Raw genomic sequence first — 17,353 nt, forward strand, 5'->3', positions numbered from 1 at the left:
ACTGAGATTCGGGTGAGGGCCTGGGCTGTTCACTGATGGCGTGGCCACTGAGATAAGGGGTCAGCCCCTGATGGCTGACGAGGTGTCCGCCGTCCTGCTCTGAGATTCTGTGCCTCTCGTCCCAGTGGTCACCAGAGATGCATGAGATGAGCCCGGAGTGGACCTGGGGTCCTCTGGGGGAGAAGGCGGGGCCTGGGCGGGGGCGGGGTGGGGGTGGAGTGCTGGTGGGGAGAGGCAGGGGGCAGGGAGGGGGGTGGTGAGCCGGACACCCAGAGCAGGGGCTGGGGGGGGCAGAGGGGGGAGAGAGGCACCGCTCACCAGGCCCTGGGGGCAGAGAAGCCCAGAGCCCCCCAGCCTCCCCTGCGTCTGGCTTCCAGTGTGAGCCACAGCCTGAATTATGGATGAGGCTCCTTGGGTTTCAGCTGCCTTGCATGGCGGCGGCCAGGGCCAGAAATGGCAACAGAGTCGCTGTTAGGCGGCAGCTGTCATGGGGGCCCCCTGCCCAGGGCCCTGCATCAGAGAGGCCGCGGGGCCACCACTAGGCCACGGGGAGGTGGGCGGGGCTGATGCTGGCGACGGAGGCCAGCAGGGGGCAGGGAAGTGTGGGCTAGAGGGACTGAGGGGGTCCTTGCTGAGCCCCCTGCCCCACCCCAGGCTGGAGGAGACCCTGGTGCCCTGGGGACTGGCCCATCTCTCCAGGGGCTTCTCTGCTCTCTCTGTCCCCCTGTTCTCTGGGGGTTCTCCTGTTCCCTCTGCCTCTCCTGGGGGAACAGTCGACCAGGAGGCTGGGGAAAGAGCTCCATAATCCTGGGGGGGACAGGGGGTGGGGTGGGGGGTGGTGGCTGGCGGCTTTCTGAACACACACGCTGCGAGGTGATGGATCAGCCACAGGATTAAGGGCTCAGCAAGGGATTTGGCTTTCTCTGGTGTCGAGTCCTTGGGGAAGGGAGCCGGAGGGGGAGCCCACCAGGAAGGGAACGGCCCTGGCCAGCCACGGGGACCCTCCGCTCCAGTGCTCGCCCCACTCTGCTGTGTGACCTTGGCCAAGTCACTGGGCCTCTCGGATCCCCGGCTGGCAGGTCAGCAGAACCAGAACCCGGATGAGCCTGGAGGGCTGCCCGGCTCTGAGCGCCGCTGTCCTGGGCCCCAAAGCCCAGCCCTTGTGAAACCCCCTTCCCCCCAGGCTTCCACCCCTGCCTGGTGGCAAGAGACGCGCCCCTGCAGCCCACGTGGCTCCCAGAAACCCTGGGAGGAGAGAGTGATCGTGAAACGCCGCTCGGGGGAGGGGTGAGAAGGGCCAGGAGCGCGGAGGTGGTGTGAACGAATGGAACAGCGGCGGCTGTGTCACTGAGTATTACATCACACCCGGCCCACACACGCACGGGGCCCGGCACTCACACACGCGGGGGGTCGCAGGCACACGCCTGCACGCTCGCTGGGGGCCGGAGCCGGGGACAACCGTGCCTTTGCCGTCCTCCAGGGAGGAGGCTTCGCCAAGCATTCCTGACATCTGCTCCACGCACGCGGTCTGTGTGCCGTCCCGGGGCGTGTGCCGTGCACTACCCGTGTGAGCCGTGTGCCACGCCGTGTGTGCGCTGTGCACCACCCGTGTGAGCCGTGTGCCACGCCGTGTGTGCGCCGTGCACCACCCCGTGTGTGTGTCGTGTGTGCGCGCTGTGTGCCATCCTGTGTGTGTGTGCCATGTGGACTCCATGTGTGTGTGACGAGTGCCACCCTGCATGCGTGCCGTGTGCCACACCGTGTGTGTGTGTGTGCTGTGTGCCACCCCGTGTGTGCGCCACCCCATGTGTCATGTGTGCACCGTGTTGCACCCTGTGTGCCATCCTGTGTGTGTGTGTGCCATGTGGACTCCGTGTGTGTGTGACGAGTGCCACCCTGCGTGCGTGCTGTGTGCCACACCATGTGTGTGTGTGCCGTGTGGACACCGTGTGTGTGCTGTGTACCACCCCGTGTGTGTACCATGTGCCACCCCGTGTGTGTGTGCTGTGTGCCACCCCATGTGTGTGTGCTGTGTACCACCCCGTGTGTGCACCATGTGCCACCCCATGTGTGTGTGCTGTGTGCCATCCTTTGTGTGTGTGCCGTGTGTACTCCATGTGTGTGCCGTGTGCCACCCTGTGTGTGCCGTATGCACTCCATGTACGTGCCATGTGCCATGCTGTGTGTGCACCGTGTGCCACCCCATGTGTGTGTGTGCTGTATGCCACCCTGTGTGTGTGCGCCGTGTGCACTCCGTGTGCCACCCCGGGCCCAGGAGTGCTACATGTACAGAGCACGTGGCTCACACACGCATTCACGCCTCTGACACCGGGGGTCACCGGAAGGCATGGACCCCCTCAGGCTCTCCCCCCCACCCCAGGGCCCAGGATCTCAGATCCTTGCATCCAAGGGAGCGGGTCTTCGGCCTTCCCAGGCCTAGCACACTGCCTGGAGCAGAGCATGCCCTTTCCCTGTGTGCCCAGAGGATAAGCATCTGGCCTTTGGGGGCTGCAAAACCTGCCAGAAGAAAATCCCAAGAGTCGTCGTGAAGCCAGGATCAAGGGTAGAGGTCAAGGTGGCTCCAGAACTTTCTCAGCGGCAGTGAGGGTCAGAAGGCCAGGGTCAGGATGGGATAGGGGCCCACCGCCCCACTGGCGCCTGGGGGCGTGGGGGTCTAGATGTGACTCTTTAGCCCCCAAGCCCCTGGGCCTGCCTCTCTGTCTGAATCATAGCCAAGCTTCAAGAGTTACTTTGAAAAAACACAATTTTTTTTAAGTGACTTTGAAGAAGAGCCTGGGGTGTAAAGTGAGGTTCCTGGGCTGTCCCCCTCGGGGCGCTGATTCTGCCCGCGCAGGGCCCAGAAGCGGCATTCCTTCCAGGACACCCACCCCCACTCTCCTGCAGTGGCTGCTGGCTGCAAGGAGAGACCCCCTGCCCTTGGCCCCTGAGAGCCCTTCCAGGGTGGAGAGGTGAGGAAGGAGGCCCGAGGTCACCAGGGGGCCAGAGGTCGTTAGACTCACAGATGGCCTCGGTTTAGCTCCACCTGTTCCCAAATGGGGTCAGTTTTTCTTCCCAGGTGATACTGGCAATGATGCCTGGAGACCTTCTGGTTCTCGTAAGAGGGGAGGAGTGTTGCCCATCTAATGCGGAGAGGACAGGGCTGCTGCTAAAGCCCCGTGTAGCCGCCGTCCCCAGCCTTCTCGGCACCAGGGACGGTTTCGTGGAAGACGGTTCTTACATGGACCAGGAGAGGGGGTGGTCTGGGGATGATGCAAGCGCGTTAGGTTTGTCCTGCGCTTAATCTCTGCTATTGTTGCATCAGCTCCACTTCAGAGCCTCAGGCATTAGGTCCTGGCTGGGGACCCCTGCTGGATGGAACGTCCTATAGGGCTGCCCCCCAGCACCCGGACCACATAGCAGTGGTCCATACCTGACATTTGGGCCGTTCTTGACAACCGGCCCAAGACCAGAGTCACCATCAGACCCACCACAGTGAAAACGGGAAGGAAAGTAGATGGCCACTCATCAAACAACTTTCAACATAATCAGAGTGTCCTCTGAGCATTTATTTTAATGTACCAGGAGCCTCCAAAAGTGTAAGTGGCCAGAAAATGAAAGTGAAGTTGCTCAGTCGTGTCCGACTCTTTGCGACCCCATGGACTATAGCCTACTAGGCTGCTCTGTCCATGGGGGTTTCCAGGCAATAGTACTGGAGTGCATTGTCATTTCCTTCTCCAGGGGATCTTCCCCACCCAGGGGATCGAACCCGGGTCTCCCTCATTGTAGACAGACGCTTTACCGTCTGAGCCACCAGGGAAGTCGGTGGAAGTGACCAGGGCCTCCTGCAATTCTTGCACCCCGAATCCCAGCCTCCCCCAACCTAGGAAGGCAAGGCTCTCGGCCCAGGTCCGCTTAGGGGTAGGTGGGCGGGCGGGCCTGCGGCTGGCACCCCACTCCACCCGCCCCCCACGCCTGAAGCCCGCCCAACGCCCCCCCCACCCACCCGCCTCGTAGGCCTGCAGGTCCCCTTCGGGTAGGTGGGCGGGGTCTGCTAACCCCCGCCCGCCGGCAGCCCGCCTAGCGCCTATTTGCTCGCAGGTCCCCCGGCCTGCGTCCTGCTGCTCCTCCTGGCCGCGGCCCCCGCCGCCGCCCGCTGCCCCATGCTCTGCACCTGCTACCCGGCGCCGCCCACCGTGAGCTGCCAGGCCAACAACTTCTCGGCGGTGCCGCGGGCCCTGCCGCCCGGCACACAGCGCCTCTTCCTGCAGAACAACCTCATCAGCGCGCTGCGGCCCGGCTCCTTCGGGCCCAGCCTGCTCACCCTGTGGCTCTTCTCCAACAACCTCTCGGCCATCTACCCGGGCACCTTCCGCCACCTGCAGGCGCTCGAGGAGCTGGACCTGGGCGACAACCGGCACCTGCGCTCCCTGGAGCCGGACACCTTCCAGGGCCTGGAGCGGCTGCAGTCGCTGCATCTCTACCGCTGCCAGCTCAGCAGCCTGCCCGGCACCATCTTCCGCGGCCTGGTCAGCCTGCAGTACCTCTACCTCCAGGAGAACAGCCTGGTCCACCTACAGGTGAGAGCCTGGCGCGCGCGGACGCGAACACGGGAGTCCTCTCCTGCTCGCCTCTCTCCCCCGGGACCCTCCCTACCTCGCGCCCAGCGCCTCCGTTGCTCAGCATTTCCGTGTCTCACTATTTCCGTCCCTGTCTCACCCCCTCCCTCCGTGTCCCGGCCCCTTCCTCCGTGTCCCGCCCCCTCCCTCCGTGTCCCGCCCCCTCCCTCCGTGTCCCGCCCCTCCGTCCGTGTCTCACCCCCTCCCTCCGTGTCCCACCCCCTCTCGCCGTGTCCCGGCCCCTCCCTCCGTGTCTCGCCCCCTCCCTCCGTGTCCCGCCCCTCCGTCCGTGTCTCACCCCCTCCCTCCGTGTCCCGGCCCCTCCCTCCGTGTCCCGCCCCTCCGTCCGTGTCTCGCCCCCTCCCTCCGTGTCCCAGTCCCTCCCTCTGTGTCTCACCCCCTCCCTCCGTGTTCCGGCCCCTCCTTCCGTGTCCCACCACCTCCATCCGTGTCTCGCCCCCTCCCTCCGTGTCCCGGCCCCTACTTCCGTGTCCCACCACCTCCATCCGTGTCTCACCCCCTCCCTCCGTGTCTCACCACCTCCCTTCGTGTCTCACTCCCTCCCTCCGTGTTCTGGCCCCTCCTTCCGTGTCCCACCACCTCCATCCGTGTCTCGCCCCCTCCTTCCGTGTCCCGGCCCCTCCCTCCGTGTTCCGGCCCCTCGCTCTGTGTCTCACCCCCTCCCTCCGTGTCTCACCACCTCCCTTCGTGTCCCGCCCCCTCCGTCCGTGTCTCACCGCCTCCCTCCGTGTCCCGCCCCTCCCTCCGTGTCCCGGCCCCTCCTTCTGTGTCTAAGCCCCTCCCTCCATTTCTCAGCATCTCCCTCCCCTCTGAAGGCTTCTGCTCCTTCCCCTGGTCCAGGGCTTTCTTTGTCCCTTCCATCTTTCTCTGCTCCCCCACTCCCCCGTCTGACTCGCTGTCTGTCTGTCTCTCCCTCGCAGCCCCTCTCCATCTTGCTCACTGACTCGCCTCCCCCGTCTGTCTGCCTCTGCCTCTTCTGTCTGTCTCCCTTCACGCGCCCACTCCACACACACCCCCCCAAGTCTGTCTGGGTGGAGGTGTGTGTCTCTTCCCGTGATCTCTCCTCTCCCCCTTGCCTTCCGGGGGACTCTGCCTTTTCGCGGGCAGTGCAGCCCGGAGGGGCATCGTGGCGGCTTTTCTCGCCCACCCGCACGCCCTCCCGCGTCGCGGGCAGGGGGACACGGAGGGCAGAGCCACTGCGGCTGGCACCCCGCAGGAGGCTCCCGCTCACTGGGTGCCGAGACCAGGGGAAACCCTACCCTTCCTAGATCCCATCCCCCAAAACCTACTGTCTCAGCGCAATGGGAGGAGACAAGAAAGGGTAATGAGCTGTGAAGTTGCTGGGAAATGGATGCTCAGAAAAAGGAAGGAGTAACAGTAATTGTTATTTATTGTTGTTATTGATCTAAATATTGTTCCCTGTTGTTCTTATGCTGACTGTCTGACAGTCAAGTCCTCCCACTGCTTCCCCAGGAAGCAATAGCAGGCCCTGCAAACCATCCGAGGAGAAAAGCCTCCCTCTCAGTTTCAGGCCTCTGGATTTCCAGCTGCGACCCTCTCCCCACACCCACCTGGACGGCCCTTCTCCCTCCCCGCTCCGGGCTGGGGCCTGACTGCTCAGCACTGTGCGCATCTGATGCTCACAGTGACAGTAACGATGGCAACAGTAATCCAGCATTTATTGAGCACCAAGTAAGTGCTTGCTGCAGTGTTAACAGAGGAAACTCCTGCCTTTGTGGAGAGCATTCTAGGGGTGGGGAGAGACAGGAAGTAAAATAGATCGTTCGCTGGGAAAGTATGTTGTGTTTTATTCTTACTACGTGTGCTGTGCTTAGTTGCTCAGTCGTGTCTGACGCTTTGTGACCTCATGGACTGTAGCCCGCCAGACCCCTCTGTCCATGGGAGTCTCCAGGCAAGAATACTGGAGTGGGTTGCCATGCCCTCCTCCAGGGGATCTTCCCAGCCCAGGTCTCCTGCATTGCAAGCATATTTATTGCATAAATACTAATAGTAGCAGCCCACTAGCCCTCAGCCTAGTGGCTCAGTGGTAAAGAAAGCGCTTGCCATTGCAGGAGACGTGGGTTCGATCCTTGGGTCGGGAGGACCCACTGGAAAAGGAAATAACAACCTACTCCACTATTCTTGCCTGGGAAATCCCGTGGACAGAGGAGCCTGGAGGGCTACAGTCCATGGGGTCACAAAGAGTTGGATAGGACTTAGTGACTAAACAACAAGCCATTAGCGGGCACACTAAGTGTCGGGTGCTGTGGTAAGGACTTGACAGGTGTCAGCTCCGTCATTTACAAGTGTGTGACATTTATAACCTCCCTGAGCCTCAGTTTTCCCATCTGTAAAATTGGAGTAGTCATAGCATCCATCTCCTAGGGATTTTAGAAGCGTTAAGTGCATGAATAATTTGTAAAGCACTTAAGATAGTGCTTGGCATACGGTAAGCATGCTATAAATGCTTGTTAAGATACTATTTTAGAAAGAGAAACCCGCCTCATTGAATACTGGTCTCGGTGAAATGGCTCATCTTGGGGCCTATCCTGAAGATATGGGTCAACTTCAAGGATTCTGCTGAGACCACGGGTGGGTACCAGAACACTCCTTTTTTTTTTTTTTCCTTCCTAACTTGGCACCTCACGGTTTCCTTCCTAACTTGGTCACCTCATCTCATTTCTGCAGCCCTGTTTGGGGATTGTTCACACCTCCTTACAGATAAGGCAGCTGAGACCGAGGGTCCCAAAGACTTTGTCCCAAAGTCTCGTAAACACTGTCCCAGTGCCTGGGGACTTGTGCGATCTCAGCATCACAGGCCTCACAGCAAGCGGGGAGCAGGGGCACAGAATGATGTTTCTGAGGCTGCACCACCAGGAAGACCCACGGAGCTCGAACCCTCGTGATCTGATGACATTTCAGGCCGTTTGCATCACTCAGAACTCTCCACGGGGGTCTGACCAGGTGCCGGGGGGCGGGGGGGGGGGGTGTGGCACTCATAAAAGCAGCAGAGTGGGCTTATTTCTGAAAGCACATGCTTTAGAATCTGTCAGACCAGAGTTCAAATCCTGGATCACGTGTGACTTTGGACAAAGTACTCAACCTTTCTCCAGGTGCATTTCCTCTCTGGCAATCATGATAGTACTTAATCATATCAATACTGATTCAAGAAGTTTTGTAAGGATTAAAATGTAGGGAATTCCTTGGCAGTCCAGTGCTTAACACTTAGCACTACCCTTCAAGGTGCACAGGTTCGATCCCTGGTCAGGGAACTAAGATCCCGTGTGCAACATGGTACAGCCAAATAAGAGAAAATAAAATTTAGCACAGGGCCACATCAATATATGGGCACTATGGTTATTATGGTTATTATTGTTGCTAATTATTACTCGTGCGACAACCATTATTACTGAGACCCTGACCTCCTTATCAATATATATAGGTTATACCATGCAGGCTTTTAAAATGATCAAATCTTTTAATGATTAACTCTTTTTTAACGATTAAAAAAGAGCCAGGTGTCTCTACCATCCAGTTGCACTCCAGTAGGTTAGGGAATCTAGGGTCAGCAGACCTGAGTTTGCATCCTTGCTCTGTTATTTTCCAACTTGATTTCGGCAAGTTGGTGCCCCTGACTCTGAACCTCAGTTTCCCCAAGTTTAAGATGGGACTAGTAAAAAGAATACCTTCCATCAACAGCTGTAACGAGTCAATGAACTCGTATTTGTAAAGTCCCGTGCTGAATCAGTTTGGTCGTCACAGCCTGACCCGCCATCACAAATGGCAGCCGGGGCCAGCGGTCAGGAACGACCTGGGCAGGGGGCACCTTGAGGGGTGCTGGGCTCTTCTAAAATGGGGCGTGCTGGTTCTGTACGCCCCTGGCCTGAATGGCATGGGCGTCATGGGAAGGAAACACCTGGCCCTTCACAAATGGGAAGGAGGCAGCCTCTGCCTGTGAACGGCCCAGAGAGACTAGCCCGGGAGATGCCACAGGCAGGTGGGGCGCATGCCCGGGGGTGAGGTCCCCAGGGCACAGGCGTGACCCGCGATGGTGCTGGGCCGCCCAGGAGGGGCGCGCTGGTGGAGGGAAGAGGACCACAGCATCTCAGGAGGAGGGTGGTGGAGCTGGAAACGGGGTTGAGGGTTCTCCCGGATGCCCTGCCCTGGGACAGCCCGTGGCAGGCACCTTGCTCACAGCTAACTCACTGAGCACACGCCAGGCTGCATCCTGGGTGCCAGGGCTTCAGACGTGACCAAGGACAGGGTCCCTGCTCTCCTGCAGCACCATTCCTACTGGGGTGGAACTGCATGATAGAGACATGGACCCTTTTTTGAATCATTAGAGCAGCCTGCGTGCCACAAAAGAGCAGTCTTTCCATCAGGCAGATCTCATTTGCGCTGTGGCTTTGGGCAAGTTACTTAAACGCTCTGAGCCTCAACGGACCCATCTGTGAAACAGGGACAATGCCCTAAACCCCAGGAGTCTGTTGTGAGGATTAAAGGGGATGCTGCTTGAAAAGGGCTCCGCATGCCCAGTCCAGTGAAGTGAAGTGAAAGTCGCTCAGTCAGTCCGACTCTTTGTGACCCCATGGACTATACAGTCCGTGGAATTCTCCAGGCCAGAATACTGGAGTGGGTAGCCTATTCCTTCTCCAGGGGGTCTTCCCAACCCAGGGATCGAACTGGGGTCTACCGCATTGCAGGCGGATTCTTTACTCGCTGAGCCATCAGGGAAGCCCCGTCCAGAGTAAGCATCGTTCCCCCCATTCAATGGCTAAGGACACCGAAGCTCAGAGAAGTTAAGGCATCCCGTCCAAGGCCACTCAACTCATGAGCAGCACAGCCTAGAATCACTCGGGTCTGTCTCAGTCCAGAGTGCAGCTGTTCGGAGGCCTGGCTCCAGAGTTCACGTCTGCACGTCACTTCCTATTGGGCGTTGCACTAGGCCAGCCACTTGCCTTCTCTGAGCCTCCTTCCCCTAATCTCTGAAAGGGGGAGGATAATATTTTCTGCCTCACAGGGCTGTGAGGATCCGGTTACTACATGGGATCTGTGTAGCACAGAGCCTGGCACATGGTAAGCGCTCAGTTACTCAGCTGCTGACGCAAATGATGGTGATGATTCCCGGGGTAGATGGGTGAAGCCATCCGTGGGGGTGCCTGGCACAGAGCAGACACTCAGCGCAGCTTTGTTGAATGAATGAGGTACATTCCAGGACTCTCTTGCTCATTAATATCAGATGAGGATGGATCTTAATGATCAACGACCTCAAGTCCCTTGTTTCACCGATGGGGGTTAAAAAAAAAAACAAAAAACAAACAAAAAAAACTGAGGCTCAGAGAGGTGCCTGCAGCTGCCAAGGTCACACAGCCCAGCAGCTGATTGGAGGCTGGACCGGGGAGAGGCAAGGTTAAGAACAGGATGCTGACCAGGGAAGGGGGCAGGGACGCTGCGCTGAGATTCCAAATGGATGCAGAGAGCTGTGAACCGGCTGAGGCGGGGCGGGGCGGGGGGAGGGGGGTGTTGCGAGGGAAATGTGGTTTTTCCGAAATGGAAGAGGATGACTTTAGCAGATGCTCTCTGCCCAGAGGGAGGGGGTGAGAGGGAGGGTGGTGGGGGAGGGCGAGGGCTGTGAAAGTCAAGAGCTTATTAATGCACAGAGAACCGTTTTCACAGCGGGGAGGGGAAGGGCTGCATCTGAGAGCTGCAGCCTAGGAAGTGGCAGTGGGATTTGGCAACAGCTTGGATCGGGCGGGGGTGGGGGTGGGGTACCCCCCAAGGCTGGGTTTCAGAAAGGGCAGGGGCAGGACTTTCGGGAGGAAAGACTAAGAGACTGGATTCAGGGAATTCTGTAGCGGAAAACTGGGGCTGCGGGTCAAGGGTGCTTGAGTTCCCTGGGGTCTCTGAACTTGGGTCGCCCCTTCCGGACCTCCGGAAGCTTCCGAAGTGCCCATCACCTATGCCCTCTGTACCCCTCCCTCCCATATCAATCCTTGGACCCGGCATCTCTGGGTCCATCTTACTCTTGCTGAAGCTCCATTAAAAAGAGAAATGCTCATTAGGTGTTCCTGAGTGGAAGGCATTCAGCCCCCGCCCTGGGGGAGCCGAGAAGAGAAAGACAAGGACGCCAGGGCCCGCTGGACCAGGCTCGAGGCCCCTGGAGGGAGACCTGAGCGGGGCGGGGGGGCGGCAGGGAGCCTCAAGGTGGAGGGGAGCGGATCTCGGTGCGGCCGAGAGGAGGGTTCTTGGCAGCCGCGGTTCCTGTAGCGGAGAGGGCGGAAGCCAGATGGGAGGGGGCGAGACAACGCGGGAGCACAGGAAGGTGGAGGCGGGGTGGGGGGGGTGTGGGTTGGGAGTCATCGCCCGCCCCCTGCCCGAGAGCCCGAGACCAGGCGCCTGGCGGGGAGGGGCCGCTGGGGGGGTCATCTCAGTGGTAGAGCCACTGCCAGGAACTGGGAATCCAGGGGGAGGTGGACTGAGGGTGTAGGATGCTCCTGTCCCCCAGAACCAGACCCCTTGTGTCTGCGGACCACAGTGGTGTCTTCCACAAGGGGGGGGTACCTCAGGACTGGGGCTCTGGCCGCCTCTCTGGCGAGCCCTTCATCTGTCTGGGTATCAGTACTCTCTGTAAAAAAAGGTAGGTTGGGCTGGTGCACACAGAAGCAGTCACTCCCTAACCAGGTTGCCCATCACCAATACCTTGGTGAACTGGCTAAAATACAGAGCCTGGGCCCCTGCTAGCTCCCCTCCATGGAGCACACCCACCCCACCCTTCCCCTCCCGGAACCACAGTTCAGGGCCCTTCCAGCACTAATAGGATCCGATTCAGAGACTCCCCAGCCTTGGGCAGGGGGCACAGCCCCTCTGTCCCTGTGGGGTGGAGCTGACATGGTCCCCTTAATGTCCCAGCCTAGTAGCAGAACTTTCAGGCTCCAGGAAGGTCCTCTGTTAAAGGACAGGGGATGGGACCTAATTCTAAGACCCTGTTGTCATAATGTTGTTCTTGTTTAGTAGCTAAAGTGACCCCGTGGACTGTAACCCACCAGGCTGGGATTCTCCAGGCAAGAATACTGGAGTGGGCTGCCATTTCCTTCTCCAGGGGATCTTCCTGACCCAGGGATCGAACCCTTGTCTTCCGCGTTGGCAGGTGGATTCTTTATCCCTGACCACCCAGGAAGCCCCCATTGTCATAATAACCATAATTTATTGATGGTGGTCTGTGTGCCGACTGGGTACCACATGGTTACCGGATCTCATGTAACCCCCCTCAGTCTGCTGAAAGAGTTGTTCTTTTGAGTTATACACACTGAGGAAACAGGTTAAATAACTTGTGGAAGGTAACGCAGCTGCAAAGAAGGCAAAGCTGCATTTAAACCCGGACTTCACCCATCTCATCCGCACATGGATTGTCTTTAAGGTTCAGAACAAACCCAGGAGGAGGTACATTCATTCCCATTTTACGGATGAGGAGACATATTGCTGGCCAAGTTCACAATAATGGCTAACTCAGGCAATGCCCACCCCGTATATCAATACCTGTTGTTTCATTTAACCACATCTTACAGACGAAGGACTGAGTCACAGGGATACTGAGTGACTTGCTCAAGGGTCAGTTAATAGTAGGGCCAGGATTTGGAGTCAGGAAGTCTGTAAGATGTGCAGATGAAATGAAACAAGGTAAATGCTCAACCAAATCGTAAGTTCCCGTCTCCAAGTGTGGCCCTCCCACCTGCAGCGTCTGCGTCACCTGGGAACTCGTGAAGACATGCAGCATCTCAGGGCTCCTGCCCCGACCCCAACCGCAGACCTGCTGAATCGGAAACTGGGGGGCGGGGTGGGGATCAGGGATCCGCAGGGGATTCTGATGCACCCCAAAGTTATAAGAACTACACTGCTTTCCCTGCACAAATAGGTTAGAGGAGGCAGGATTCGAACCCAGGACTCTAGAAGGCGGACCCCTTCCTGGTCTGCCACGCTGCTCCCCGCCCTTCCCTAACGCCCTCCGAGGCCGGCTCAGGCGCACTCATCCGTCTTCTTCTCCCCCATGCCGGCCCCAGGATGACCTGTTCGCGGACCTGGCCAACCTGAGCCACCTCTTCCTGCACGGGAACCGCCTGCGGCTGCTCACGGAGCACGTGTTCCGCGGCCTGGGCAGCTTGGACCGGCTGCTGCTGCACGGGAACCGGCTGCAGGGCGTGCACCGCGCGGCCTTCCGCGGCCTCGGCCGCCTCACCATCCTCTACCTGTTCAACAACAGCCTGGCCTCGCTGCCCGGCGAGGCGCTGGCCGACCTGCCGTCGCTCGAGTTCCTGCGGCTTAACGCCAACCCCTGGGCGTGCGACTGCCGCGCGCGGCCGCTCTGGGCCTGGTTCCAGCGCGCGCGCGTGTCCAGCTCCGACGTGACGTGCGCCTCGCCACCCGAGCGCCGGGGCCGCGACCTGCGCGCGCTCCGCGAGGCCGACTTCCAGGCCTGCCCGCCTGCCGCGCCCACGCGACCCGGGGGCCGCGCGCGCGCCAACAGCTCCTCCAACCACCTGTACGGGGTGGCCGAGGCCGGGGCACCGCCGGCCGACCCCTCCACCCTCTACCGCGACCTGCCCGCCGAAGACGCGCGGGGGAGCCCGGGTGGCGACGCGCCCACCGAGGAAGACTACTGGGGCGGCTACGGCAGCGAGGACCGGCGGGGCGAGCAGACGTGCCCCGGCGCCGCCTGCCAGGCGCCCCCGGACTCCCGCGGCCCCGCGCGCGCTCCCGGGCTCGCCGCCCCGCTGCTTTGCCTGTTGATCCTGGCGCCCCACCACCTCTGACCGCGGTGCTGAGACTGAAGCAGCCGGCGTCTCCCCGGCCCCCCACCCCCGCCCCTCATCCTCCGTCTCCAGTCCCCACCGCGGGCTGGCGGCCTGCCTTCTCCCCGCGCCTCGCATCCCCAGGGATCCGGCCACCTCTCCCCGCCTCCCGGGCCGCCGGCCGATGGCAGCCCCCGAAGCGCACATCTGGTGGCCCAGCCACCCGAAGACATGGCCAGGGTCTTCTCCCCATCTCCGGCCGTCAACCCGTGCCCATCCCGAGGCTGAGTGGGCACCCCGGGCCGCCGCGGACCCCGTCCTCCAGCGCCTATGGTAGACTCGAGAGGAGCTTTGTCTGCGGAGCAGCGTCCACCAGCAGAGCCCTCGTAAGCTCCTGGAAGGGCGCCGCTCCCCGGAGCCCTTTGGGGGGACGTCAGGCCAGCCCCAGGCCTCTGCTTATCCTCGCCCCTCGCCTCAACTTCCCGACACTGGAGAAATACTTTTCTCCTAAGTCTACCCTGGACACTTTTGAGGGTGCCTGGAGAGAACGTTCCTCTCCACCATGGCCCCTGTGTGGGTGAAGATCAACAGACATTGTTTTGGGGGAAAAAAAAGTTTATTAAAAAATTCTATTATTTTATCTCCTGTAGTTTATTGGCTCAGGATCTCAAAAGTGGGAGAAGGGCTTAGAACCATCACGCTTTCAGGGGCCGGGAGAGTTAGCAATCAGGAGCCATTCCACAGCATCCAAGTGCTTCCTGCTGTTTCCCCTACGAGAAGAAACTGAAGGCGGAGGAAGAAGTGGGTGACTGTGGAGCCCCGGGCAGGTCAGGTGAAATCCGAAAGCCAGGAGTGTGCTGACCACACCTCGCCTCCTCATCTGTCCAGGAGAAGCGGCTGCAGCCGACCCTGAGTTGTCTGTGCCGGAGGAGCCAGACCTGGGGAAGGCCTCCAGCCTGGCTAATGGTTCTCTCCCAGGCCCTGTTCCTTCAGGAAGGAAAACGGAGCATCTCTCACTTCCCCCTGCAAGGAGGAGTGATAACATGGGCAGCGATGGTCACAGCCAGCCCAAACATGGCTTTGGGTAAACCTGAAAAAGACACCTCTTCCTTAGGGCAACACAGCTTCAGACTGCAGCAAACACTTTAGCAAACAGCAAAAAGCTGGAGTTCAGCTCACACTCGGCCCTTGTGCAGAGTGCAACCTGCACAGCTGTACACAGCAACCCTGTAGGCCAATGGGCTCTCTTCCCCTCGGCTCCTGTGAGGCAGAAGACATCAGGGAGGAATCTGGTCAGAGAAGCAGTTCTCCAAGCGGGTTAGTGGAAAAGCCAAGGGATTTTGGTGATCAGAGGGATGAGAATCCCCAGTCGGGGTGTCTTGCTCACTTGAGGTATGATGAGAAGCTTCATCTTTCCGGTGTGTGGAGGAGAGGCTAGGGAAAGGGGAGAGCCTTGGCTGAGGACTTGGGTAAGTCTCGTCTGCCAGAAGCAATTGGGGGAGACTTGGATGGTTTAAATTTAGGGTTAAGAATGTAAGTTGGAAGCTGGGGATGGAAAGAGGATACCGTGGTGCCAGGGCTTAAGGATACTGAGGGCCTGTGGCCTTGGCCAGGGGTCCCAGAAGGCTGGCAGAGAGCGGAGGATGGAACAGGAGTTACCATCTGAGGCCTGAAGCAGGCAGACTTTGGATAAGGGTGTGAGGCTGGGGTGCAGTGGAGAGTGCTGAATCTGGGGTCTCACGGGGGCGCCTGTCATGCTGGCTTTGAGGAGGCTGATGAGTGGGCTTAGGGGGCCAGCCTGCAAGAGCTCTGAAGGAGGAGAGACCCCTGGGGCCTGGGCAGGGAGGGGGAGGAGGGAGGATGCTGGTAAATCAGAAGCAGGCTGTCCAGGTCACAGAATTATCGTCGTGAAATATTCATGGGCTTTTGGTCCAGATGCTATTTCAGAACGGTGAAAGCGAGGGGGGTGTGTGAGCCTCTGGAGAAAGCCGACAGCAAGGCCACTTTCCCCCACCCCCGCCCCCACCCGCCCAGACAGACCCACGGACGCCCATCACGTGCACACCCACGCTCATACGCTCGCTCACACACACTTGCACCAAAGCAGAGCGAGAGAGAGCACGTGCAGGCACGCCAACACCCACGGGCCCCACAATCAGGCAGATGCACCCCAAATACTGATGGGCATGCACAGCCACTCCCGTGAGTCCCCGCACAGAGACCACCCCGAGATCTCACATGCCCAGACACCAGCCTCCAGACAACACAGATGGATAAGCCTGGGCCGCACACCCTGAGACCGGAGGGCCTTGCAAGGCCATCCGGTCCACCCCCCAGGGATGCTCCGAGGAGGGCAGTGGAGGCCCACTCAGAGAGGGGAGGGGATTTGTGCAACACTTCCCGGCCCCGAGTGGAACCTCCTGGACCCCCCTCACCGAGTGCCCACCCCCAGCCCGTGTTCTCTGCTTTCTGTGTTCTCTGGCTGCCCGACACCCGTGGCTGTGAGCTCCTCCGTTTCTTCCTTGAATCTCCCATCAGCTCACCCACCCGGTCCCCCCGCGTCCCCCGCCCAGCTCTTCCTTCCCATTCCCCCCCACAGCCCCAGCTCCCTGCCTGATGCGTCTCCTCATTACCTCATGCCTAGAATGTGGAAGAAAATAGCAGTAACCTCCTCTCCCGATTTCCTGCATTCGATCTCTGCCTGCCTCCCACTCCGCGGGCCCATGTTGGCCAGATCCATCAGACCAGAACTCGCATTATGTCATTGTGTTACTCAGGCACGTACCACGGGCTCCCTGTTCCCCTGCAAGTTAAAGATAAAACGTCTTAGCAAAGCCTCGGAGGCCCTACAGCGTCCGGTCCTCGCTTTCTATCTTTTTCTCTCCTGCCCTCCCCCCGACACCTTCACTCCAGCTGGAAAGATTGCACCATGTGGGCCCTCCATTACCATGAACGTGAACACCACAAATCCACTTTGCACCTCTCCTAAAGTTCCTCAGTCTTCCCCAGACATGGGACCCTCGCCCCCTGCCTCAGATAACAGAGTCCAGAGCCCCTCCTCAAGGCCAAAGCTCCATCTTGCTGACCTTAGCCGTGGGGTTCTGTTCTCCTCCTTCAAAGCTGCTGGGAGAGGCTCAGGCTAGGGCCGGCTCCCAGGAGGGGGCTGCCCCTTACCGGCCACTGTGGGTATCACAGTCAGGCGCAGGGATCCTAACCTGAGCGTGAGCATCTCTCCGCCTGGGGAGAGGCAGAGAAGGACACCAGATGACAAGGTCCATAAGCCCTTAAACCTCTAAGGTTCTTACACTCAGAGTGGGGGGAGGGTTGTCAGCCCTGCTTTTTGAGCTGCTGACTCCTGATGTTAGCTCCCAAATCCATGAGAGAACCCCTCTCCTATGAAAGGCAAAGACTTGCGGGGTGAGGGTGGGAAGGGGCTCCCAGGACCCTGTGGAAGTGACATTTGCCCATCAGGCTCTGAGAGGCCACCAGGTGGGGACAGTCCAGGTGGTAGGCCCAAGGTCCAGCCGGGGTCAGGTTTCTAGATGAATTTTTAATGTTTCCAGCCAGACTTATCAGATGTTCCCCTTTCATCTCTGCACGGTCCCCTCTCCTGTCCCCACGGCCCCCGGGGGTGGGGCAGGCAGGGCAGGCCTGGGGCACCTCCCAGCAGCCTCCTGAGAAAGGCTCTGGGAGACATAGAGGTGTGAATTACCGAGTTATTTTCCCACTTGCAGTGTGACCTTGAGCAAGTCACTTAACCTCTCTGAGCATCCCTCGTTTGGTTTTGCATTTACAACCTGGGGGCCACAGAGCCTGCCTAAAGGGAGTTGTCGTGGGGAGTAAGTGCAAGGCCCTTGAAGGTCACCTATCTGTTTGCTGTTATCTTTCTCCGAGCCCTGCCCGCCTCCTCTGGTTTTTCTTTCAATCCCA

The 17,353-nt window shown here is 59.5% G+C and overlaps 1 protein-coding gene across 1 annotated transcript; it reads left to right on the top strand.

Annotated features, from left to right (window-relative positions):
- The first annotated feature begins 453 nt into the window (after window positions 1-453).
- RTN4RL2 (reticulon 4 receptor like 2) lies at window positions 454-14,679 on the top strand. Its single transcript, XM_055547379.1, has 3 exons — window positions 454-553; window positions 4,099-4,577; window positions 12,695-14,679. Exons 1-3 carry the CDS (start codon window positions 454-456, stop codon window positions 13,442-13,444), a joined length of 1,329 nt encoding a protein of 442 aa, XP_055403354.1. The 3' UTR covers window positions 13,445-14,679.
- Window positions 14,680-17,353: the final 2,674 nt, after the last annotated feature.

The sequence above is a fragment of the Bubalus kerabau genome, chromosome 15, assembly GCF_029407905.1.
Source record: "Bubalus kerabau isolate K-KA32 ecotype Philippines breed swamp buffalo chromosome 15, PCC_UOA_SB_1v2, whole genome shotgun sequence".
In the NCBI taxonomy this organism is placed as follows: Eukaryota; Metazoa; Chordata; class Mammalia; order Artiodactyla; family Bovidae; genus Bubalus; species Bubalus kerabau.

Coding starts and splice junctions, on each gene's coding strand:
- RTN4RL2 (XM_055547379.1), top strand. CDS start 454: ATGGCAACAGAGTCGCTGTTAGGCGGCAGCTGTCATGGGGGCCCCCTG. Junction 554..4,098: donor CACCACTAGGCCACGGGGAG/GTGGGCGGGGCT, acceptor ATTTGCTCGCAG/GTCCCCCGGCCTGCGTCCTG. Junction 4,578..12,694: donor ACAGCCTGGTCCACCTACAG/GTGAGAGCCTGG, acceptor TGCCGGCCCCAG/GATGACCTGTTCGCGGACCT.